Source organism: Ambystoma mexicanum, chromosome 11, assembly GCF_040938575.1.
Source record: "Ambystoma mexicanum isolate Mex_15411 chromosome 11, UKY_AmexF1_1, whole genome shotgun sequence".
In the NCBI taxonomy this organism is placed as follows: Eukaryota; Metazoa; Chordata; class Amphibia; order Caudata; family Ambystomatidae; genus Ambystoma; species Ambystoma mexicanum.
Window position 1 is genome coordinate 223,136,204 of NC_090934.1, and position 26,182 is coordinate 223,162,385.

The 26,182-nt window shown below is 44.1% G+C and overlaps 1 protein-coding gene across 1 annotated transcript in view; it reads right to left on the bottom strand.

Moving 5' to 3' along the window:
* MAP3K6 (mitogen-activated protein kinase kinase kinase 6) overlaps positions 1-26,182 on the bottom strand; it is a 1,613,301-nt gene that overhangs the window by 1,073,022 nt on the left and 514,097 nt on the right. Inside the window, exon 13 of the mRNA XM_069622894.1 lies at positions 17,248-17,343. Coding sequence (XP_069478995.1) covers positions 17,248-17,343 — 96 coding nt within the window. The remainder of the gene's footprint in view (positions 1-17,247; positions 17,344-26,182) is intronic.

Below are 26,182 nucleotides of genomic sequence, written 5' to 3' on the forward strand. Positions count from 1 at the left end.
AACTATGGTCAGGCAAGCCCAACTGGAAATCTACACTTACAACCTGTCAAGTGGTTGCAGGTGTATAAAGGGAGAACTATGGAACAGCAGAGAGCGCAACCGGGAGGCCTATGTGGCAGCGACCAGCAAGGGACCTGTGTCATAAGGAAGCAACTGTGGTGGCACCCAAGAGGTGTCCAGGGCGCCAGTCGATATCCCAGACAACTTGTGGATCCCAAGGCACGTCGAGTCGTTAGGCTGCCACAGGTGAGGGAGCCACAAATCCCTAGAGGAAGCAGCGAGGAAGGCAGAAGGGAGAGAAGATGCTGTCTGTGTCCATGGAGGAGAGCAGAGCTTCCGGAGTGTACGCTGAAGCACCAGGAATACGAGTGGGCCAGGCATAGAGCAGCCCCCCCCGCCATTGAAGCAGAATAGAGGCTAAAAGTCCCCGGAATGCGAGCAGGGTTTGCGGAGACCGGCCTGCTCGGCAATGAAGCAGATTAGAAGCTGCGCAGCCGCCGGAGGAGGAACGCCAAGGACCAATAAGTGGAAAGAGATGTCGCTCAAAGCAGGGTAGGTGCTCCTAGGGGCTACACATGAACACAAAAGTGCCATATAACATATTGAATTCCACAATGAATGAAAACCTGAAGGGTTACATCATAAACATTGAATACCAAACTGAATGAAACACTGAAATAAAGCGAAACTACACCCGTTGAATATTGAAATGAATGAAACTTGATGGGCACAACTAATAGTGGACGAAAGCTAAAATGGAAAGGGCCCGGTTTAAAGCAACCTACGGAAAAGTGCACAAGTGTGAAAGAGTGCAACAGAAAGGTGGAGAATACACAAGACCCCCTCCAAGGGAACCTATGAATGGATACAGTGCGGCAGGGCCAAAGACTGGCAAATGGTGTGCGACATATAATGGTAAAACCAAGAGGCTAACCAGGAGAAGACAGGAGAGTGTGAACCTGCACATAAAGCCACAAGGCCAACAAAGAGAAGCAAAGTGAAGGTGAATCGGACACAGGGGCAACTACAGAAGAGCCTGTGTGGGCTCAGGAGTCTAGGGTTCCTAGTTGCGCGACCTGTGATGGGAGGACCATCTGGTCTGACAACTGTGCTTAGACCAGAGAGCCCTGAATGGTGAAAACCAAAGACATTGTGAAATATACCAAGAGGGAGCACTGTAAGTGAGCTGGTGAGGTAAACCAGAAGGACGGTCAAGCTGGTCTGGAGTTGTGTTGAACTTTGAAAGACTGAAACAAAACTAAGTTAAATTCTTGGGGAATGGAACCCTGAGACTTGATGAACTGCAAATGCTGTCTTGAGGACTGAGCCTCAATACTCTTGAAATGTTTTGCTTGCACCTTGTTGAATGGAACCCCAAGGATTCATAGAACTGATTTGAACTTGAGAAAGGTAATCTTGATACTTTTATGGAACTTTCTAGAACTTGGGGAAGGGGAGCTGAAAATGAAGCTGAGAGCTGGAAGAGGCTGTGAACTTTGTGTTGATCACCTTTCTTTGATTATTGACATCCCTACACGTTGTTTAGCTTTAGTTGTTAGGGCAAGGATATGTTTTGGACACAGACATTTTACCTTGACCTCTTGGACTCAGTGTCCTTAGTTTCGTTCATGTAGGTAAATCCCACCTTAGCATAGGGCAAGTTAGGCCTCCTACCATCCTGACATTTACTTTAATAAATCATTTTGTTTTGAACTTTGAATCTGTTTTCTGTGTCTTGCTTCATAATGCCTTCACAAAAGGCAGTTCGTAAGTTTTCATCAGGGTTCTATACTGCTATCCCAATATTCCAACCAATCAATGATCTGCTCCTTCTACTCGAGCTTTGTTTGGGAGACTTCCCCTGTCTGTAAAGGAACACTTAAGCAGAACCATGTATTCGTTTAATTGCACTAATGGTACCTCTATGCTTCTCCTAATGGTGAAAATAACTCCCACCTGATGTACCATAGTAGGTTCTCTTCTCCTTGTACCAAAAATCCTGACAAGCAAGGGAATGCTGGTTTTCTGGTCATCATACACTTCTTGGATCTCAGTCTGGCGACAGCTTGGCTTCTGATGTGTTGACCTCCTGAGATGGTGATCTTTTCAGCAAAATATGATGGTGTCAAACATTAGAGCTTTGTAGTTGATGTAGGCTGTTTCTAAAGTGATGCATACTTGGACGGGTAACCAGTATAGATCTTTGACTGTGGAGGAAACATCAAATTCCCACAGGCAACGGCTAGTAGGGGCTTCAAAATACAGTTGGAGAAGAGAAAAAGAAAGGAGACAAATAAAAAAGACTTACCTGGGGGGCAGCCGCTGCCTCGAGTACCCATATCCACCCCACCCCCAGGCCTAAATCTGAAAATGGCACCAGGCAGTGTATGGGAGCTCTCCCCCCCTCCAGAGACTAAGCCAGGGGGCAGAGCTGCTAATGCTAGGGGCAGCTCGGCTGCTCTGGGGCTGTGGCAGCTGTCGCCCTGCCCGTGGGCCTGATTGGTCAGACCCTGCAGTATCCAGTGCCGAGGCAGCATGCCAGCAGCTGCCTGGGTGGAAGAGGGCAGCCCAGAACGTGCCGTGTGTGCGGGGTGCCAGACCGGCTGGCACGGCCGTGCCCCTCACAGCCGCTTTGTGGCCAGGGAGGTGGGCCCATCATAAAAGTCATCTCAGCCTGCGCTTGCCAGGCGAAGATCCGAGAGTCAGAAGCCAGCTCCGGCTAGGAGGGCGGAGCAATGAAGATAAAGTCCCGGGTTGGCCGCCGAATCCAACCCGGGTAAAGAGGAAGGAGGTGAAAGTCCCAGGCTGCTCCGTTGAACAACCCAGGTGAAGGAAAGCCCTGTGCCTCCTAGCAGAGCAGCCCGGATGAAGACAGAGGCTCAGCCAGCATCCCTACAGCCGTGCCTCCAGCCAGCTTCTGTCCCCATTACGAAGAGGGAATTTCTCGACCAATAAATTAAAACTAAGGGTGCTCGTCATTATCAAAAACCATAGTCTTCTATCTGGCACAACCTCTTAAAAAAGAAACAAACATCAGTCAGAAGCTTAGCCTTCCAATTCAGGCTTCATCTTTCCAAAGTATGGGTCCTTGAAAGTTAATTGAATCAAAGTTCTTAGACCTCTCTTCAGACACTGTAAGGAGAACTAAGTCTTGGTACAAAAATGTCTCAAATCCTTAAGGGGAGGGCCGATTCCCTTATCCCTTTGCCACCACCTTTGGTTTCTTTTCATTAAGGTTGTGTCTTGGTCAAACTGATTGAACCCTCAATGTTCCCTGCAGTTCCTGTTGTACATTGTCAGTTATCGCTCCGGGGCTCTCCAGACCCCTTTTATCTTCTGGTTTGCATGACTAATGTCCAACACACTGGTTTCTAGGGCTCCCGTATCCCCTATGTTGCACAGTCTCATCTCTCTGCTGGTCTGCCTGACCCATGCCTGGGATCACACCACTTGCTCTTATTTCTCTCCTCATTATGTGGCATCACTCTACTTGCGCTTATCTCACTCCTCATCTCATCTTGTTGGGTCCGTCATCCACCACCCTGGGCAACCCTGGTGTCTTCTGTATCCTCAAGTATGATCCAGTGGAGTGGTGTTAGTCTATGGACATAGCTGTTCCACTCGTTCTTTGGCTTCTTTGTTGGATAAGCATTTGTTTCTCCCGTTCCACTGCTTTCGTCAGCGTTATTCCTGCTGGCAGAAAAGTATTCGCTCCCCCGTTGCTCTTTGGTTTCCGCAACGGTTCGCGGGCTCCCGGACTGCAGCATGGTCACACCACCAGATGAGACCGGTTTCTCTCCAGCTCAGTCTTTGCAATCTCTCGTCTCAGCTTGTTCCTTGTCGCTACTGCTGGGTCCACGGTGTAGCACGACTCCGCCCCTCCAGGACGTTCTCACGTCAGAGGCTTGCCTCTGCGTTGGATTTCATCTCTCTCCATTCAAGTTCTTTATTCTCGCTGCAGTATTTAAATTGGCCATATTAATATCAATAAGCTGCTGAGTGAGATGATTCCAGCATTACTTTCAGCAAAATATATGGGAGCAACATTATTATGATTTGAATATGGATCAGTCCTTGCTATTCCCATATGTGCAGACAAGGTAGTCTTTCTAGGGAGTTCCTTACAGGAATGGGAGTCCTTGTCCCCTAGTGGAAAATAACTCTCAGTGAGGTACTGCTTTCCCAGAACCCAAGGGAGGGTCTTGGTTAGCGCGCTCACCTCCTTAGCCTCAAAGGCATTGGCTCCCCCCCTTTGGGAAGAAGGGATGAATGTCCCAAATTCGTCACAGTAAATATTTATTAAGTGTTATGTAGCATGTTAAGTAGGAGGACGCGTAGAGTTGAGGGGGAGTGCTAGAGGGAATGGTAAGTAGTTTTAAAAGTTAAGTTGGGGTAGGATATTAATTATGAATAGAACGTGATAAATATGGGCATTAAACAAGTGGGTGCAGGGGCGTGGGGGGGGTGTTATCCAGGCGGTATAGTGTGGTAGCCTGCCTGAGGCCATCCTCCTAGTGCAATGGGACCACCCACAGAGGCCATCCTCTTGCCTCACATTACATGTGGGTGGTACCAGAGTGTAGGTAGTGGGCTGTTGCGCCAGACTCACCCTAAGGGTCCCCGATACCCCTCCAAAGAAGGGTGAGCGGACATAGCAGGTCCCCATTTAGTTGGAGCTCACACCATGGGAATCATAGGGAAGGTAAAAAAGTTAAGGATAGGTGTTTAATAAATAAAGAGGGGTCTCTGTTGGGATCCCTATACAATTAACTTTGGTGTCCGTGTCCCTTAGTGATCTAAGAACTCAGGGTGTAGCCCATCACCTGTTAAGTGATTTAATTCTGGCAGGTGCAGCGCCACTCCCTACCTAGCGTGCCTGGGGGGCGGAGGGGTGGTTTCAATCGGAACTGTCCCTGCTTCAGGGAAGGAAAGAGTACAACATTTCTCCGACCAGGGCAAGGAAACTGTGGCTACTGTAGTTTGGCCAAGAGAGCAACTAGTAGTTAAATGTAGAGGTTGAAGAGGGCAGGGATGAGGATACAGACTTGGGGGGCTGGTGGAGGTGGGCTGAGGCAGGGACTACAAATGTTACTGGGTGCGGTTGGGATCTGCAGATCATGTGGACAAGCTGACCCCGCTCACTATACTGTGTGTACTGTGTGGCATAGTGAGCAGGGTGTTGCGGGGGGCACCCCCGCAGCACAACCACAAAAAAAAAAGTTAACAAAAAAAACAGGGGCTGCAGGGGAAACCCCTGCAGCCCCTGTAGTATGTAAGTGAGTTTGCATGAGAAAGGTGCAAACTTTTGGTAGTTTGCAGCTTTCTCATGCGAACATTCCGGCTGCGGCAAAATCAGCAGAGGCCGGATCACTTAGAATCCTGTCAACTTTTTCGAATATGGCACATAGGTTGAGCAGGACCAGGCGGCATGAGTCACCTTTATCCATGACGAAAAGTGCTTTGTCGATGACCTCAATGGTCTCTGTGTTGCATCTTAGTCAGAAGATAGACTAGTAATCTTGAAGTAAACTTTTTGGGGTGATTTTTTCACAAAGTTTGAGCGTGACTGTTTCCTCAATGATCTTGCCAATGAAGGATAGATGGGTGATGGGGTAGCAGTTTGCTAGATCATCCAGGTGTCAGAAGGTTGGCTTCTCTACTAGGGCTCTGGTCAGTTTTCAATGCATGGGGGAAGAGGACCTGTATGAGTGAGGCATTGAACTGATAGTTTGGAAGAGAAAAGTGAGAGCCTTTTGTGATGAATCATGACATTGTCACTCCTCCCCAGCGGGGTATCCTTTCCTTGTGAGGCTAGCGAGGTGAGCATGCTACACAATATTACCTATTGGGGTGGTGGCAAGTGGGACCTCACAGGGAGCGACTCCCCTCTTGGAGGCAAGCACTCCCATTCCACAGAGAAACCCCCCTAAACCCTTTCTCTGGGACCAACAGTAACATCAGGACTTCAGAAAAACATCTGAGACCAAGCCACTGTTTGTTATTGTACCATAAGACTCAAGACTCAACCTGAAGAAATATGAAATAAGGTAAAACTACCAAGAAGAAGAAGACTGAGCGAGTAATACCGATTGATCAGTGGTTGAAAATCGACAATACTGTGATGAGGGAAAATGAAAGAGTAATGAAAAGTGCTCAACTGAAGGAGAAAAAGGACTATAATCCTCTGCTGCAAGACCCAACCATGTGCCATAAAAAGGGAAGCAGGACTGGTCTGAGAAAAGTGAAACCCAGGAATTTCAAATCAGCAGTGCTCTGGAAGCAGACCGAGACCGGGAGATCCTCTATTGGGAGGAAGCAACCAGCTAGCTTGTGCAAGAAGCACCGAAGTAACCGAAGACTGCAGAGAACAGGGAAAGAAAACCCCAAGAGAGAGAGAGAGCCAGCCAGTCGTGAGTGGTGGCATGACCCTTGAGAGGTGGACAGTCTAGGTGGACAACGACGCCAAAACTGATGTAACGCTGACACCGCGGACAAGAAGCAAAACAAGACGAACTGAAAGCTGAAGCTATCCTGACTCAAAGTGAAGTCCCTACCCTGCATGCAGCCACGGTGACAACCTGTGGAAAGCAATGCAACGGGGATGGCGAGAGACCCAGGAGGAAACACAGGAATAAAGAGTACTGTCAGTCTACACGTGCCAGTGAATGACCAAATATCAAGAAGAGTGAAAACCATTCAGGGACTCAGGCTACTCGTCCCAATGAATGGCCCAACACTAAGAAGGGTGAAACCCCTCCTAGAACCCTTCCAACTCATCTCAGCGATATACGAGAGAATCAAGAAACTGAGAATCATTACAGAACTACATTTTCGTGTCTCAACAATACACAAAGTGGCCAAAAGAATAAGAACAACAATTGGGTCTACTATATGTGCCCCGAAGAGGATTTTCAGAGACACTTCAGAAAAACCTAGTCAGAGAGATTCAAAAGCCAAGAACGCAGAGGAGGAGAATGTTTCAAAGGGAAGAGAAAGAGAAACTAGAGACATGGAACAGTCCACTGGACAGAATGTACACTCTAGAAACGATCTAATACTGATATACTGAGGCTGGGGAAGCCGTCCCAGGACAAGGGAGTCATTCTTCTGGGCTTGTTGTTGTTTTGTCTTCGTGGTAGGGTCAGTGTAGTTTAGTTTTTGGACGGAGAATAGACCATTTACTTTGGACTTGACACCAGACGACAAGCACCCTAGCTAGCTCTGCTAGGCAAGGAAATCCTTAGATTAGGGATAGTGAGGACTTTTTATCTACTCTATAATATAAAATCATAAGTGATGATTTTGTCTAACATTTGTATGTACTGTTTTATGTACCGCTTTAAATTGGGGTCGACGGCATGTCCTACAGACATGGGTCTAGTGTCATTCCGTTCCACATTTAGCCCACTTCACTGGTATACTGTCCAAATCTGAAATTTCTAAGGCATTTGGAGTGTATTTTTTTTTATTGACATTTATTCAGGGAATACCTGAATTTTATCAAAATTCCTATCACTGTAGAGCAGTCCGGATCTCAGATTTTGCATATGTCTTCCACCAGATCTACCGATACCTCTGAGCTTGTCAGACAATGACCCTGTTTTTCATGACAAACCAGTCCATTGCGATTCTTTAAGTAGGCGATGGGAAGGATGTTACCTCACTGATCCGCCGGAAGGTTAGTTCGATTATGTTCACCATAGCCACCGTCCATCTGGTAGCTTCCCCAGATATAAGTCTGTTCCATAGATCTTCTTCCTGCATCATTCATGGATTAGAGATCAGAGGTAAAAGGTAGGTAGATCTGTTGAATTTGGTGTTGGGGCAGTCTATTACAAGATGTTTTAGGGTTTCCACCACCACCGTCTTTTGGCATAGACGGCACCCCTTTATGCCCGTCGCTCCCCGGATTGTTAGAATATCCTGTGTTAACAGTAAATTTAATCGTGCTTTCATAAAAAGAATTCTTTTCCTTTTTTCCGGAAATTTGGTGCAGTAATTTAGCGGCTTTTTCAATTTGTTAAACGTAGGGGGAAGATGAGTTAAGAGTTTGTTCTCTACTGCTTTCTCGATCGTATGCATCCAGTCCATTTCTTCCATTTTTTGTTTGATATGGTCCATATTTTCTTTCAGCTCTTTTTCTGTGCATACTATTTCGGAAAGCTTCTCTTTTCTGTTTTTGACCCACTTATTAAGTGCTTTACATTTGCCGCCTTCCAATTCTTCTTTGATGATGTTGTATGCGGGTAACGTATCCGCCAGGATAATGTTTCTGTAAAATCTCATGGCGCTTTGATCGATCATAGAAGCGAGCCACACTAGCCCCAGTTCTCTTCGAATGGCTGCGATTTTGAAGTTGACTTTGGAACGCCCAGGACCGCCTTCCAGACCAGACCCTCCAGCTTGTTCCAGATCGACTGAGAACTAAACAGTGAGGCTTCCATTCCGTACACCATTGCAGGTACCACTTTTGTATTATAGAAGTTGATTGCCGGAATTAGAGAGAACTTCCCAAACTTCTTGTCCACAGTTCTCATTTGTTATGTTAGTCTTTTGGCTTTCTCCCAGAGCATCTCTTGCATCGCCATGTCCGTTGTAGAGCTGTCGAGTTGGACTCCAGGGTATCTGATGTTTTTTACCATTTCAATCTTGATGTTATCAAGGAACCAGGACTGCTGTTTGGATTGATTCTTTGGTGCTTTCTCGATTGTCAGCCCTTTTTTTTTTTTTGTTGATTTCCAAATGGTTTTCCTCAATGTATTTTACCAGATTATTTAATTTACGCTGCAATCCAATTTTCGTTTGATCAATCAGGATCACATAGTCTGCATACAAAAGTCGCGGGATGCTGGTTTTTCCCATTTTCGAGGGAAAGGTCCTGATTTTTGCTTCAGAGTATTGGAAATCTCCCAAGAACGCAACAAATAGGGCTGGTGCCAGGGGACAACCCCGTTTGACCCCTCTATTGACCTTGATTTCCTCTGACAGTGTTCCTTGTTGGTTTAGCTTAACTCTTATGATGGTTGAAGTGAGTGAAGCGCTTTAAGTGGGTCGAGTACAGCTTGTGGGCAGTTCCAGGTGTGTAATTTCGACCACAACATGTTCCGGTCTATTTTATCGAAAGCTTTTCGACAGATCAACGAAAGCTAGATAGACCTTGGGGGCCCCTTCCTTCACTTTTGCTTTCAGGATATTGATTATTATGATGTTAATAGATGTGGTGCCATATTTTTGAAAACCTGTTTGCAGATTATCTTTGCATGGGCTGATTTTTTCCCAGGTTCTGAAATGGTCCAGCAGGCTTGAAGCAAAAATGTTCCCTATGATATCAAGGAGTGGTATTGGCCTGTAGCTTTCTGGGTCTTCCCGACTGCCCTTCTTATATATCGGGACAATGACAGCTTTCTGCCAGGACTCTGGAATTTGTTGTTTTATTTCGTATTCTCCAAATATCTTGCCGATCACTTCCAACCACTCTTTCGGGAACTGTTTGAGATTGACGTTTGTCAGGCCATCAGGCCCTGGATGTTTTTAGGTTCCTGATTTTAGTTTCTATGTCTTCAGGGTTAGACACAACCACCCAGGTCGAGTTAGCGTTGCGCTCTATTGCACATGGTTTCCTTTGGCTCGTCAAATTCTGTCGTGAAGTACTTTAGCCATTTAGCTTCCAAGACTGCATTGCTCGGCATCGTGCTAGGTGCGTTGTTTGAACTTTTAATCAGCGACTAGAATTTGCTTGAATTGCTGCTTGCCAGTCTTTTCATCATGTCTTCTGCATCCTGTTGGTATTGTGCTGCTCTTTGTTGTTTCCGCCAGCCATCATACCTTTTTCTTTCTAAATGCCAATTCACCCAGTCTTCTTTGGCATTTGTTTTCTTTGCCCTTCTTCTTAATTGTCGCCCCACTTTTCTTTGCTCCACCAAGGCTTTGTTATAAACATGTTTGGGATGGTCTTGTCCCAATCGTTTGCCCGTAGATGGCTTTTGGTGCGCTAGTAGCAAGGGAAGGTAGTTCAGTCTTTCATCTGCCATGGTTGTTCGGTTGTGCATGATTTTCTGGTCCCACGACATTTTGATTTTCTTGATGTCTGCTTCTGTTAGTCGTAATCGTGTTGGTTGGCAGTTTACTCTGTGGTGACGTTTTTACCGGTTTCCTTCCTTGCCAACTACAAGACAGTACATTGTGGTCACTGTTGTCAGTTTTCAAGACTTTGAAACTCACAATACTGGATATTAGACCAGCTGTACCGAATATATAGTCTAGTGTTGCTGTGGAGGAACAGCGTTCCCAAGTAGGGATGTTGATTTGGTTCGGAAAGAGTGAGGCTATATTTTGGATGTTTCTTGAGCTGATAAGTTCCATCCATGCTTTCCCACGCTCCGTGGTTGCCTCTGTTGGTTCGGGGCGTATGTTGATGGTTGGATGCACCTGTTGTTCTTCATTGCAGTTCGCGTTAAAATCTCTGCATATGACGATTTCGATCTCCTCAAAATCTTCATATAATTGGTCAATAGTTGCACCCATGCTTGAGCAGAAAGCTTTTGTGGTCATTCGTTGCGGATTCCAGTAGCAGTTTATTATTGCTAGTAGATTCGACCGATCTCCTTGGTTCTTCAAGTTGCATTGAGACCATGTTGGCAAGATCACCAGCATTTCATAGGTATCTTTCCACTTCCGGTGTTCTTCCAGGCCGAGGCCCGATTTAATTGCTGTTAATAAGTCCAACAATGGTCTTCCTAGGAGGCCTTTGCCCGCGGGTGAGATTTCCACAGAGAATCCGTCGAGTGAGGGTTTGTCCATCAGCCATGTCTCTTGCAGGCAAAGTATATCATATAGGCCTAAATTCACATCTCTCGTGATCGTTAGATGTGCATGGCCTCTCGTGTTCCAGGATCCTAGATTGAATTGATCCGTGTCGGGCCGCTGCGCTCCACTTGTTGCAAAAATGCATTTGTTGAGGGCCGGCCCTGGTAGCTGCTATTTGTCACTTTCCTTTCTCCAGGTCGATGTAAACGAGTTCCAAGGGCCCTTCGTTTGAGTTGAGTCCGATGCCTTTACGTTGTTCTTTGCCCCAAGGGCTTTTGAGGTGAAATCACTTCTAGAACGGGGATCACCGTCTTCCTTTCTTCGAAATCTTACTAGTTGGTTGCCCTGGGTGGGATAATTTCTTTCTGAGTGGTACCTTCGCCTGATATTTTCATCTTCATCTTTCTGGTCCCACTCGCTTTGTCGTTTTCCATTTCTTTGTCCGAGGGGGGTCTTTCCCCATGGCGCTTCATCAGGCTTTGGATTTTTCCATCGATTATAGCGATATAGGTCCTCTGTTTCTGAGTGGTAGTGAGTTTCAAGCGTTCTCAGTCGTTTCTTTTCTGTATCTCGCTCATTTCTTTCACAATTTTTTATTTCAGTTAAGCGGAAGCCCATCTGATCTATTTCTTTAAATGCCGACAGCTCAATGTGGCTAATTCCCGCTGTTTTTACATGCAAATATGCTTTGGCTCTTTTGTCGCTGTGGTAAGGCTCCACTAACTTTAGATCTTCAGTTCTCATATGTCTTAATGATTTGGCTCTCTTCATTATCTGCAATACTGTTGGTCGATTTAATATTAGGTATTCTTTTTTAGAATCTAATTGCTCTAGCTTGAATAGTCGTGTCTCTTCCTACCTTTTGGCCTTCCTTTTCTCCACTTTTCTTATTGGATTCTGATGCTCGGGACTGCTTCGGAGTCTTGACCTGATACTTTGAACTGTCTGATGGTCCTCTTTCAGATATCCTCAGTTTCTCTGGTGGGCATCCCCCTTTTTGGTCTCTGTCAAGGTACGATGTTCATTATCAGGTTGTTCTCTTTTCTGAGAGTTTTTGCTTCTCCAACAATTTTTTTTTGGATGTTCAGTTCGGTTTTTCTATGAGTCCCTATGACGTTGTCCTTTATTTCTGTGGGGTTTATATCCCAGTGTTGTGATAGGTACATTAAATCCGAGTCTGTCATGAAATCCTCCATTGTTCTTGGTGATGTTTTGGGTAGGATTCTGCTAGGTGTTCTTCATCAAGGACTTGGATCTCCTCTACATGCAGCCTTGTGTTCTTCAGTTTGAGAACTGGTTGTTCCATTGGCGTCTTGGGTCTGACAGAAGACTTTTTGCTTGTGTCTTCTAGCACATCTTTTTTGTTTTGGAGTGGGTTATCTTGAATTATCTCTGGAACCCTCGACGGTGTAATTGTTTCCTTGTTCGCCGCCTGTGGCCGGGATTCGTGCGACAGCGAGGTCTGAGATGTTGTAAGTTTTCTGGTTAATTGCTCCATGCTTTCAATCTTTCTTTCTAGAGCTTCAATTTTACTTTCCCAAGTTTTGTGGTGCGTACTTTTCTGATCTCCCACTGCCGTTATATAGCTTTCTACGTGTGACATTTTTGTTATGTTTGTGAGAATTGCCGTGTTGTCTTGGATCTCCTCTTTTATTGCTTCATAAAGTTTGCAAAACGGAGCTAACACAATGGACATCGCGGACATGATTGCCATCATGTCAGGCTTCTTGTTTGGGCATACTTTCTGCATAGCTGCAGCTATGTCACTTAGGCGGCAATTTTTAGGGGAGGTTTGGATTTTCTCGGTTCTCCTAGTAACGGTTGGCATTTCCATTGCAGAACGCTCCATCGGGAGGTTTGGATCCTGGTTTATCACTGTTCGACCGGCTGAGATTCTATGGTTCGTTTGAGAAAGGTCTCGCTGACATCCGACCCCCTCCGAAAGCTTTGGAGGGGGCATTCTTAGCAGACCTGTCGTCAGATGGGGCTTTGTCCATGCAAGCCGATGTTCTTTTTTGCCCACAGCAAAGTCCCAACGTTGGGGCTCCTGCAATGTTTGAATGGAGAGTGTAGTATCCTTCCTAGTCTCCACCCCACTGTCTTTTGAATCGGCTGGCTTCGTCTGCGAGGCCTTTTTCGTTGTTTTAGGTATGTCATTAGGTGCCGAGTCCTCGGAGCGATGTTATTTTCTATTTGTCCCCTGGCCGGTTGCCCTGCCCCCCTTTTGTTTTTTAGGGGTGTGTTTCCTTCCATGCTGCTCAGGTTCGAGTTTACTTGATATTCAAGCTCTACCTCTGCTGGTTTTTCTGTTGGTGCCCAGATTGAGTCCGTTTTCCTCAATTTTGGCCCTGGCGGATTTTCTTGTGCCAATTCAATCATCTCTGCATCTGAAACTATGGTCTCCGTTTGTCAACTTACTTTTCATATTGCTGAGTGAAAAACGCCTTTAGGGGGCACGATAGAAGAGGGTTAGGCAGTTTAAGCATGGTTCCTCTCCTTTTGATCACCTTTACTCCTTCACTGTCTTTCGCTTTCAACTCCTTTGTCGGGAGTTTGTTTATTGGATTCAGTTTAGGCTTTGATGGTTTCGGCCCCTTTTTTGTTTTGGTTCTTTTTTTCCTTTGTTTATTTGTTGCTAACTTTAGAAGCTCCCCCTCCGTTTCCTCATTGGAGTCTTCTGATTCGCTGGCTGTGTTGCACGCAGAAATTATGCCTCCATCTTCTGACACACCATCATTTTCACTTTCTGCGTTAGAATCGCTTGTAGAGATCTCAATGATCTTTTTATTGCCCTTATCAGACTTTCTCTCATCAGAAGCTGCTTTTGCCCCATTGGATAGGTTAGGGTCTTGGCACTTATTGGCGGAGTGTATCTGCTCCTTGATTTTAATTGTCTTTTGCAAATGGTCTGTGTTATTTTCTGAGGCAAATGAAATCGCAGTTGAGATTTTCGCATTGTTTTTGGAGTGTAGGCTTTCCGACTTTTCCAAAGCTTCACCGTGTATATCACCCCTGAGCTGCCCCTTCTCTCACAATCCTAGCCCATCAGGGCTCCTTTCAGGGGTCTTTTCCCCATCCCCGAGTTTCGGTGTGGGGGGAGAGAAGGAGGGAGGAGGTCCCCCACACAGGACTTCCCCTTTCCTTCCCGTGAGCAGGTATGTGACGTTGGGAATGCTGTGACTGTTCCACTCCTCTAGTGTTGTTCCGCCCTTCAATACCTCCCCACTACCGCTGCCGAGAACCTTCTTGGTTCCCAACGAGAGCCGTCCTCCGACAGCTCTCGCGCAGGATCCACTCGCCAGTTCGGCAGAAGGTGGACTACAATCGGCTGCGGGGGGTGGGGGGGAGCGCAGCGTTCTTTCCTCCGTGGTGCTGCTCTCCTTACGCTCGCGGTCACCGGGCTCTATGATCTCCACGAGCGGTTCAGCTCCTGCTCCCTCTCCCGGCTCACAAGGCATATCCCCCGGTGGCGGCAGCGACGTGGGAGGCTTGAGGAAACCAGTCAACGAGTCCTTCGCTGGCCGTGCAGGTAACTAAACTAATTCTTGCTTCTTTCCCGTGCGACCATGGTGCGCTTCATTAGATACAGCCGCTCCTTCCAGCGGGTTCGTTGCTTCAGTTGGTCTTTTTCTAATCAAGAGTCCGATGGTCGACCCCACCTCACTCTTCTCATATCTACCTTGAAGGGTAGGCTTTGGCATGCCTTTCCCTTTGGCTGCAGTTGGCCGTACTTCCGGCTCCATTGAGCTCTTGCTTCCCGTCGGCAGCGGACTGCTGCAGACTGGCTCTCCACTTCAGCTCTCCAACTCCGCTCTGTGGTGTATTGAGGCACTTATAGACACTTCCTGTAAAATGATGTGGATAGGCTGCACACTGCTGCAGACTGGCTCTCCACCTCGGCTCTCCAACTCCGCTCAAGTACAATTATTCAACTGATGATACTGACCAATTTAAAACTGAGTGTTCCAAAATAAACTTTGCGTCTCTTGTTTCAGCGGCAATCATTTCCCATTGGAGTGTATTCACTGATGAAGCTGTGTATAAGTGACAATTTTGTGTAACGTGTAATATGAGTCTGGTGTCATTCTGCCCCACATGTACCGAACACTGATGGGATCTGGCCCAAATCTACACTTCCTAAGGCATTTGAAGTGTCTCAACTGATATTAACTAATTCAGTTGTCCGATGATATGGGTCTGATGTCATTCCGTCCCACATTCCTCCAACTTTGATGGCATACTGTCCAACTATTGAATTCCCCAAAGGGAGGGGTGCGAACAAAGCGAGCCCTTGTTGGGGTATCCCTACAAGAGCCCAAGCCGGAAAGTTCAACGCGAAGCAGTCGCCAGGGGGGCGGGGTGGGGGCGAGCGACAAGTCCCTCTGGCGTAGTGCGCCAAAGGCGCCAGGGGGCGGGGGGGGGGGTTGTAACACAGTCCCCATAGTTATTTCAATAAAAGCTTATGAAGAATGACAAACTGGTCTGCCTCCTTCTGACTTACCACACTTTCATGTGTTGTACTTCAGGATAGGGGCTGGAAGGACGTCGTCCGCTTAGAAGGTGGCCTTGAGTGATGCAAGGATGTTTATGAGTTTCAGTATTAGATTCTGAATTCTGACCATCTTGGGGCATGGAGTGGTGGTATGAATGGGATGTCTATGGTGGGTAGGATGTCAATGCATCGACGGATGCTGTTAGTTTTGTCTGAAGAACATGTATATTACATTACACAGTGGGCCCTCCAAAATCCACTCACCAGGCGGATTTTAGAAACCCAGCACTGGCATTGAAGATGGACTGGGCCATCAGAGAAAACACCATGTCGACTTTTAAATGAGACCATGTTAAATTAAACAGATGTTAATGATTTCAATATGCTCATTTCATAAATAAATTGCTTACTTTCAATCAAGAGCTGACGTCCTAGTAACCGAGATATATTCTGAAAGTGGTATTTTTACTGTGTTGTCTTTGTGAACCCCGTATGGATCTTTATGATTTTGCCCCAATATACATTTCACAGAAAACAATTGCATTTGCAGTAAGGAAAAATAGGGTTTTACTTAAGTGAAGTTATTGCATTATAGGCTAGCAATCAGGTAGAATGCTGGCAAGCATGGAGGGATATTCCAGGCATTGTGGAGACAGTCAAGTCCTTAGTTTTGGCTCAGGTTGTGCTTTAGCACCACTATTGATTTGACACAGGGGCCTCTTATTTCGATTTTGTAATTTTCATTTTAGCACAATCATTAATTTTGAATCATAGGTGGCACTTAAGCACCACCATTAGCTTAGTTCACATTTGGCAACTCTGAAACCACATAGTGGGGCTGCATAGTTTTAGCTCAAAGGGGACGGTTTAGCACTACAATTCAATTAGTTTAGCTCATAGTTGGTACTCTGGTGCTGATGAGCTACAAGCTAAAACTAATATTGGCGCTAAACATAGGGAGCCAAGCATATTGTTGGCTATCTCTAGGATTTGGCATGCAACAGATGTTGCATAGTGAAAGGCACTGGGGCGGCGGGTGAGAGTTGGGCAGTGCAGCGATGAAGCTTTCCTCTCCTTAAACTGCTGCTTCTCCGATGTAGGCTCCCTTCCAGGCCCCTTCTCCACAGTGCATCCTAACCAGATACTCCTTCAGGCCCAGACACCTCAGATAACAACCTTGGTACATTGCCAAAAGCATCCTCAGGGGCTGGGCTCCCTAGAGCTTTGCTTCACCAATAGTCATTGACTCTGCATTTCACTGATGCAGCTTAATAGAGAAAAAGAGTATTTGGAAACAGGGGAGCAGCTAAAAGTTGGAGAGAGAAGGCATGAAAGAAAAATAAACAAAGGAAAAAATACAAACTCAATTTCTCCTTCCGTTAACAAAGAGATTACATTGATTTGGAATTCCTGCACAACAAATCTACCACCATCGGCATAGATGGGAAGAATGCCGCTTGTGGCGAAATATTTGTATTTTGTTTCACGAACAGGGATGCCAGTTACAATAAAAAATGAAAGAATAGCCCTTTTACAGATAGCGGATGCATTCCCCCAAGAAGTGTCTCTGCACAACACCTGATAAGGGCGTGAACTAAAGTGGCATTGGGACCATGGTCCAAACAAAATAAAAAACAGGACTTACAAAGGTAACATTGCATTGACCAGAGGGGGTGGGGGTGGGGGAGGGGGGCGGGATTGGATTGTTGCAAGTGCTGCAAACTAAAAGAGGAGCACTGGACAAATACACAAAATTACATTACAACGCAGCATGTCAAGTAGGAACGATGGGTGGGGTCTGTTCCTCTTTGGCCAGAAGGTGAACCTTAAGCTTAGCTTTCAAGAGTACCACAGTCAGGCTGGGCAGAGGGTTCTAATGTGCAGTGTGAGTAGAGAGACATAAAAAGAACTCACCGGGAAAGCTAAACTCACCGTCTACAGTAACTCACCATTTACAGTGCTGCTGAGAGGGGAAATAGAGCTGAAAATCCTGTGCTGTGTGCAGGACATACAGGAAGCAACAGCGCTCGTCACACTTTGAGATACTAAAAGGAACAGAACATTATTATTTTACACTTAGAATGGAATTAATCTGTAATGTTTTCTTTCATTTAATTGGTTAAAAAAGGGTTCACAATACAATCCAAATTTCACAGCGGCATACAATTCATTTTTCCTTGTAGTCTTTCCCTTCGACAATTGAAAGATTAAGATTATGGACAAAACATGCTGTTTGTTCTCAAAAATGCAGACTGTGTAACCTACAAGATGAAACGTTAAAGCACTTAACACTATTCTGTCCAGCCTTGCGCCCAGAAAGAACAAAACAATTGGTGAGCTTAACTGCAAAAAGAAAGTCATTTATTGCCGAAGAATGGTGGAAAGTGTTATTTGACGAGTCAGACAGACAATTGACAATTGCTTTGACTAATTTTCTATAGCTAAATTGGAAAAAGTGAATGATCATATCCAAATCAAAAAATTATACGCTCATACCATCATGATGTATGCCTACTTTACTGTGATTTTATTTATGTTGTCTTGTATAGGATTAAGTTCGATAACTAATGTGATGCTGTAAGTGTAATTGGAAACAATAATATTTTAAAGGTTTGTAATAAGCCATAAAAAATAAAATTAAGATTACATGTAGAAAGTGGGGGTACCTGGGGGGTACCAATTGCTTGCAACTGGTTCGAATTACACCTGCATGCCTGCTATGAGCTGCTTTTATGTATTGAAACCCTGGAGCTTGTGTTCTTGTAATATCTTCTACTGATTTAACTCTCACAGTGGGTAATAACCACAGAACAGGTTATCATGCCATGTTCTTCCGAGAGAGGGACGCCTGCTACCTTTTTTGCACCGATTTAACTCTGGCTTCTCTGAAGCTAGCTTTTAGGGAGCTCTCACCACAGCTCTCTTCAGACAGATGCAGAGCCATCTTACTTAACTATGGACGAGCTGTCAGGAAGGGAGAATGGAGACAGCCAGAAATGTACAATTAGTCCCAATAATTACCCCCAGAGTATACACCACAGTGGTATACTGAACATATACAAATTATTAAATTACAGAGTGAAACCACGGTTAGTTTAGGAAAGGGGATGGCAGATCCTTTCCAACATCTATGCACACCCCAAAACCTGCTAGTAAGCAGAGTACATATAAGGCTAAGGGGCAGGGAGAAAATGAACACTTGACAACAGTACAATGCATTTACATAGTCATGATCAATACCGACAATGCCAACACTTAAAAAGCACAGTAATACCCACAAACGTTTGAACATAGTAAACTATTATTACACATGGAGACCATATACTATATACAGTTCCCAGAGAGATTAAAAGGGGTTACTACTTCCTCAACGGTGCTCAGAGGGCCGCCAAAACAGGATTAGGCTCACAATAGTAAACCACTGAGGAGTCAGAAATGTGAGACAGACAGAAAAGTAACGTTTCCTCAAGGTTTGCCATTTATTCAAAATAAAAAGGGATTTTGATAAACGCCTAACTTTCCCTAACCTAATGGAGAGGTCCCTGCCTAGCAAACTAAAAGTAAAGAAAGCTGACCTAGTGTCCAAAATATCTCTAGCCCTCACACTAAAACAAATAAAATTATAAAAGGATAATATGGCTAATGTTAGTTCAACAAAACAATTTAGTAATTCAAACTTAAAAGTTCTTCAAGGAAATCCTTTAGACCAGGGTTGAACTCCTTTCCCCTGGATCAATTTAGGACCACTTAGATTACAATTCTGATTAAACAAAGTTCTGTTCAAAGTAATAGAAAAGTATTTGTCAACCACTGTATCTTTCTCTGGGACACAACAAATGTCTCTTCCACAAAGTTTGGTTGATAGTTCCAAAGAAATCAATGTTTTCCACAATATCCCTCTTGAAAAGATAATTGTCCTTTCAGAGACACGTTCAAGCATTGCAATTGGTTCTGTTATCATGTAACACTTTCTTCAAAAGAACTACTTTTTGTCAAAACAGCACTTCAATCTTTCTCAATACCTCTTCTTGAAATACTTTTGGCAGGATAGCAAATCAATTTGCCTTACTGATGCCACTGCTTGTCAATAATCAACACACCTTTGGCCATAAAGGTATTTTACCAATTCTTTCCTGGTACACTCACCTGCCAGGACTAACCGCTATATGCCTTTTCCTGGTATACTCACCTGCCAGGAAGAAAGAAACCTCCTACAACTACTTTCCAACTTGATGGCAACATTGATTCCAAGATTCTCCATGCCAATCTTTCTTGGAAGGAGGATTGAACAACTGCCCTTTCTTATAGTCTCTCGACAACTTGGGTTCCAGTTTTCCCTAGACGGAGAACGGAACATAGAAGAATTATTCTCAAAGTGTCTCTTAATAGCTTCTAGACAGCCTCTTGACTGAAAGCAGTTTGGGTTACAAGCTTCCTCCAATTCAGATTCCAAAAAGAAAGTTACGCCCTTCGCACTTCTGAATGGTTTCAGTCTCTTGGCTGTTGAACGTGTGAGATATATCCGTTCCCAAAAGAATATCTCTTATAATGGGATTGATGCCTGGTTTGTTTTATTGAGGTTTTCTCACAACTTCTTGACTGATGAAAATACTGGTTATGAGCTTTTCCCAGTGGTATTTTAAATATAGCTTTCCCATAGCCGCTTGGCTGTAGGCAATGCTTGTTTAAGGTTGTTCCCACTGGTAGTTCTACCAAAGCCTGTTGACAACCTCTTGGCTGTTTATAATGCTGGTTATAAACTCTCCTCACTGCTAGTCCCTTATTAGAGAACTTTTGTCTTTTGCCGCTTTGATTCAGTTTCTTTACTTGTTTGACATTCAGAAAGGTTCCTGCTTTAAATCATTAATTGTTCAGTATTCCAAATTGTATTCATTTTCTTGAATGGAGCGCCCCGGTATTAGCATTTACATTCAGCCAACTCACCGGTTCTCTACGCCGGATCCTTCGCATTGTCAGTCTTTGCAGCAGAGCTTCTGTGCTTAGTCTGCTCTCTCTCTTCTGCGAACCTCCGGTAAGCAGCACGTCTCTCTTCTGGAGCACGGGCAGATCTGTTGATCTTCTATGGCTTCACTGGTCTGCCATAGGCTACTCTCGGAGCACGTCTCCTCTCCGGCTGGGCTTCTTCTTAGTACGCCACTTCCTGCTGCGCGTACTCTGTAATTCAGTTCATGTCCCCCCTTTTGATGACTTTTGATGGAGTGCTTCTCGCCGTGGCTATTCCTGCCCCTCGGATAGCTTCAGCTTCCTCTACTATGCCTCTCACATAGCCTTCAGCAACTCTTTGGCCTTCCTCTGCTTCACCTGCATGTTACAGCTGTGCTTCATCTTGGGATTGAAATATCCAATTTAGGTGCCTTGGTCTGCAGCAACTAGACCGCACCTTTTCATTCTGAGTCCTCATTGCCTCTGAACCCTTCATCCTCGTCCCAGTACTTCTAGCATTATAGGAACTGAAGTGCACAGAGGATTGTGTAACACGTTTGTTCCATGTTACACTTTCAATACATTCAGACTGCTTAATGAACAGAGTTTTGATAGTAAGGGGAGGCTGTGCAAAGTTTGTAATTTCACATTAATTTGAGGACTTTCAATTGCGTCAGGATTATGGCAATTCTCACATTTAATTCCTGAATGCTTGAGGTCCCAACTTTATTCTGGTTAGAAGATGTTTCATGACAGGTGCTTTGTGTATTTATAAGTGAGGGATTGGTACAATGATAACAAGGCATTAGGTTTCTGGGAATTATTTCACCTTCATCCTCAGAAGATGAATACAGTGTCTCTCCTAAACGAGTCACCATTTCCCCTTGATAGCCTTCTCCTCCCATGTGATCCTTCTCCCTGGTACCACCCTCACGGTTAGGGTGAGGTACGGCTGCATTACCCTGGCCACATTGGAGGATACTTAAGATAGGGTCTGGAGATGACTCAGTAGGATTCATCACACCACCCATAGGCTCTCAGTACACTCCTTAATACAAGAAGATACAAAGTAACCTAGTAAATTTCAGTAGGCAGGAGTGTAATGCAATGATTTAAAAATACATAATATATCAGTGGTACAAGCACAAATTCCAGTTTGTGGTCGAAAACCTCAGATCCCCAAGGGGAACCCAAGAAAAATCTAAGTATTCAAGTGAGTACCTTAGAAAAACAATTTAGTGTAAGTGTTGAAAAGATCCCCATAGCAAACAATGGAACAAGTTCAAAAGGCAAAGTGGTGGTTATGGGGAAAAGACAGTTTCTACATCTGTTCAACCTCCCAGGTGCAGGAAATGTGACCAACTCCAAAGGACATCGGGGAAGAACCTTTTGAAGAGCTCCAGTGCCATGTTCAAGACCCAGGAAAGAAGGAAGCAAAGCAGGATTGTGGCCATGAACGTCAATGACAAACTGTGGTAGATCGTGATCTGTGGAACCCCACTACTACAGAACTCTGGGCCCCCTTGATGGGGAAACCAATAATAAACCCAGCAGCCCTGGATCCTGTGGCAAGTACTCACAGTGCCAGATTCAGATAACTTATCTCAGGAAAAGCGGAACAACCAGGTGAGTACAAACCTATTTTACAGGCCAAGTTGCAGGATATGGTCCAACCCTGATAATTCAAGAAGGCACCAGGAAGGCTTACCTGACTAACAGGATCCAGATAGCTTGCAGAAAACAGTCCCCACACCAGTAGAGGTGACCCAAGACTGCTCAGACTAAGAGTAGAGATGGGGCAATGGTGCCCCAACACCACTGGATGACAGGCTTCTGTCTTTGAGGTGCTAGGTACACATTTGTAAAATCAGAAGACAGCAGCAATACACCTGAGAAATGTGTATGGGACATCCGAATCAGTCAGTGACGAGGACAAAGAACAGCTCAGGAAGGACATTCAGAAAGAAAAAGAAAAGTCCTAAACCAAGCACCAAGTACAAAGCCCAGCCAGTGTGGCCAAACTTAATTTGGGTAAGAAACCAGCATAAGCGAGGAATGCAAAGGGTCTATCCGTAGATATACACATTTACTCATGGGCAGACCTAAGGCAGCTCTCCAAACACAAGAGGCAGACACAAAGATTTTGGTAGCCAGCCCATCAGGTTGGCCCTAAAAACCAGCAGATATGCAGGTCCACCCTTAAAGTTTATGTATTTGGCTGTCTGGAGCAAGCAACCAGGCAAAAACAGTGCAAAGCACTACAAAGGGTGCAGGACTGGGCTCATAGTGAGCCAATTGTACAGAACTGCCTTTTTAGACCTGCCTTGGTGATCCCACAAACAAAGTGATGGCCCAAAACATTAAGGCCGAGAGTAGGGTTTAAAAAAAGCACCAGTACCCCGATGGCTTAATTTCAGTAGCAACGATTAACTGCATTTACAAAGATTCACTTTTGAAGTTTCTCTGCCTCCTAGAATCTTAATGAGGCACACATGGTCACTTCATGTACTTTTCAGAGTTTGAAGTTGAACAATTGCTTTCTGCAGCATTTCCGCTCTTCACGTTAGTGAACGAGAAATTTGCAGATCACACGCGAGTGCTACAATTGGTTCATTGTTAAAGACATCAGCTAACAAATTCACCTCAGTTCTGCTCTTAAGCAAGCGATTATTAAGCTGGATATTGTTGCCGGCAGTGCTTATGCAAGGAATCAGTACGCCAGGTTAAACTCACTGGCTTCTGTATTTCTTTCCTCCACGGTTTGCACAACTTCTACGACTTCTGGCTTCACTTGGGACCCACACCCTTCCTAGCTGAAGGTGTCTTCGGTCCGTCTACTCGACTGTCAGGTTTTGTAGGCATAGAGGCAGTAGTAGACCAATTCAATAAGTCTCAGTGGGTGGTTTTCTTTTAAGTTTGTGTGCTGATTTCCTTGAGAGACAATGTAGGGGAGTGAGATTATCCCATTCCAAAATGGTGGATTTTTCTTCTCAGGAACGATTGGTGAAAGGGTTCTTAAAATTTGAAAATATTTTTAATACAGGTACCATTCCCTACTCATGGAACATCACATTGATTGTACCGATTTATAAAAAGGGCAATTCTGCGGAACCCGTAAATTATAGGCCAATAGCCCTAATGGACTCGTCTATAAACATTTTTCCATACTTTTGCTTAAGGAGATGGAGCAATTCATGAAAACTCATGACATGCTATCCAAGAACCAAACTGGGTTTGGCAAACAAATGGGCACGTCGATTAATGCGATCATTTTATCGCACATGATATACTCTTGTAAAAAGAATCTGGTGGGCAACATCTATATGGCCTCTTTAGATTTATGCTCAGCATTTGACTACATTATTCGTGATTTATTATGGTGTATACTCAGAAGACTTGGATTCCCTGAAAACACCACTCAACTACTTGCATTATTACATACAGACACATACTTTAAAATCTGTGTCAATAGGCAAGGTGATGTAACACATAACATTCTTACTTGTACGGGGGTGAAACAAGGCTGTAGCCTTGCATCAACACTCTCAATTTGTATTTGGTTGATATTGAAGCGATTTGGAATCAAATACTATGTTATCCGGAAAAACTTGGTCATCTCAAAATACATTGGCTTGCCTACGCAGACGATACTCGAATTTTTGATAAAATACCTACGGGTCTCCAAAATAAACTACAGGCTTTTTCCACCTTTGATCACAATCTACGTCCTACTGCAGGAAAATCAAAGATCTTAATATTGTCAGGTTCTAAAAAATCCCACGCTATCAATGGACAATCAACAATCTTAAATTGGACAGAATATCTATGCTCAAATATTTGGGTTTTGATGTCACCAATGAATTTTTGAAAAAACATTGGCGTGACTCTTTAATAGCAAAATTGAGACCATTGACTTCTCAACTAAGGGTAATTTACCAAAAATACTGTACATTTTCATTGAGTCCTGCAATTCAATTCTATCTATTAAAGTTGAAGCAATACTTTTGTATAATTTAGAACTGTGTCTCCATGACATCAATGACATATTAAATTCTCTTCAAGGTCACCTTTGGAAAAAAGTCTTGAATTTGGCAAACACGGTTCCAAACTCTTGTTTAGGCATAGAATTAGTTATTTCCAGCCTATCAGCTCGATTCCTGAGGCGTCAACTAAATTCTTATATTAAAATGTTGGATCCCCCTCGAAATTCTATTTATGTGGAATTTTCAAGAATGTTGGCCTCACAGAATCCACATTCAATAAATCTTTTAAAGAAAAGAATGGATCATGCTTTGCAACGCATTAACATCACCAAAGAAGATCTGATAACACAAGTGGGATATTCCAAAAAAAATGCTATATCAGATGGATTGGGTTGAATCACAGGATGAAATTGGTTCTTATCGGTTTTATAAAGAATTTGCTTTACACACACAAAAGGGTTCCCAGGCTGATGTATGTAGAGTGTTTTCCTGATATTAAAATATGTGACATCTATATGCAGTTTTGCTTGAATCAGCTTCATTGAAAAGAACGCATCAGTCAGTGGCTGTATTTTAATTCCGATACATGTCAATTCTGTAAAAAAGCTCTGCAAAAGGAATCTATCAAGCATTTGGCCATTTACTGCAGTCACTTCGAAAGCGATAGAATCACCTTTTTGGGGGAGAGTAACGCGATGAACTCTGTATCATCATGTGAAATGTTATGGGTCAAATGCATGAATAATCCCCACACTTCATTCTTGTGTGCCTTGGGAAGGCTATTATGTAAAATTGAAAATGAACTTTTGTACAGAATGAATCATGTTGTAATTGACTAAATTTAAGATTGTGGGAAGTCATCTACTCAAGCTAATAACAATGTGCACTTTGTGTGCCAGCAAATGAGCGCTTTTAAATGTTTTCTCTAATAGAACTTTAAGATCGTAATTTTTGCCATTAAATGTGTTCAGCAATTCGGAAAAGTTATTCAGTGTTTAATGTGGTAATTCATGCGAGAACGGACTTTAAATTTAAATAGTGGAAATTTTGTATGGGTGTTTTGATCTGGATTTTTGTAATAGGTTATGTTCCGATACATATAGATATGTTTGAAAATGTCTTAAGTGTGAAAAGTTTTTTTGTAAACAAACACACGGCATTAATAAAAAAAAAGGGGCAGCTGTGACATAACTTGGAACCTTCGCCAAGGTTCTAAACTGCCTTTCATCAACAGACTATCTAAAGAGGTCACAGCAACTAGAATTCCTGTCAAAGAGAAATCCTGAGAAAAAGAATAAAGCTAAGTGTCACTGTAGATGAACTAATTGCAGCACACGTAAAGGAACATTAAGATGTTGTTTAAATGTTTTAATTGAAATGAGAAACTGTTTAAGAATCTATTTTTTGGGTATTCAAGAGACTGGATACAGAGAAAATAGTTAAAAAGGTATTGTTTGAACCTGAATAGCCAAGCACGGTTAGCGAGGTGATTCAAGTAGTTTTTTCTTCATTCGTTTCAGAGATATTCATTAGTTTCCAAGATATTCACCGCGAGCGGCCAGGGTTTGGGAAAAGGACCCAGTAACGTGCACATGACATTGTAGAGCATCAGGTTCCCTAAGAGTGTTGCGCATTGCTAAGCAACCGACCGACTAGTCAGAGAGTCAGAGAGAGCTGAGCAGCATGCGTCGGTGCAAACATAACTATTAAACCAAGTAGCAGGAGCGGAGGGAGGAAGCAAATAGAAAGATCAAGCAGGAAATAAGAGGTTGCACGGTTTAGCACGTGAGCAGCAGGAACAGTGCAATTGCAAGTAGCACGATAAGGAGAACAGCCTACACAGAATTCTGCTGAAATACAAGAATAGTAAATAACTTGGAAAGATACAATTCCACAGACAACTAAGAGCAAGCAGATCCACAGCTTTATTTTCATTAATTCAGACAACTAAGCATTA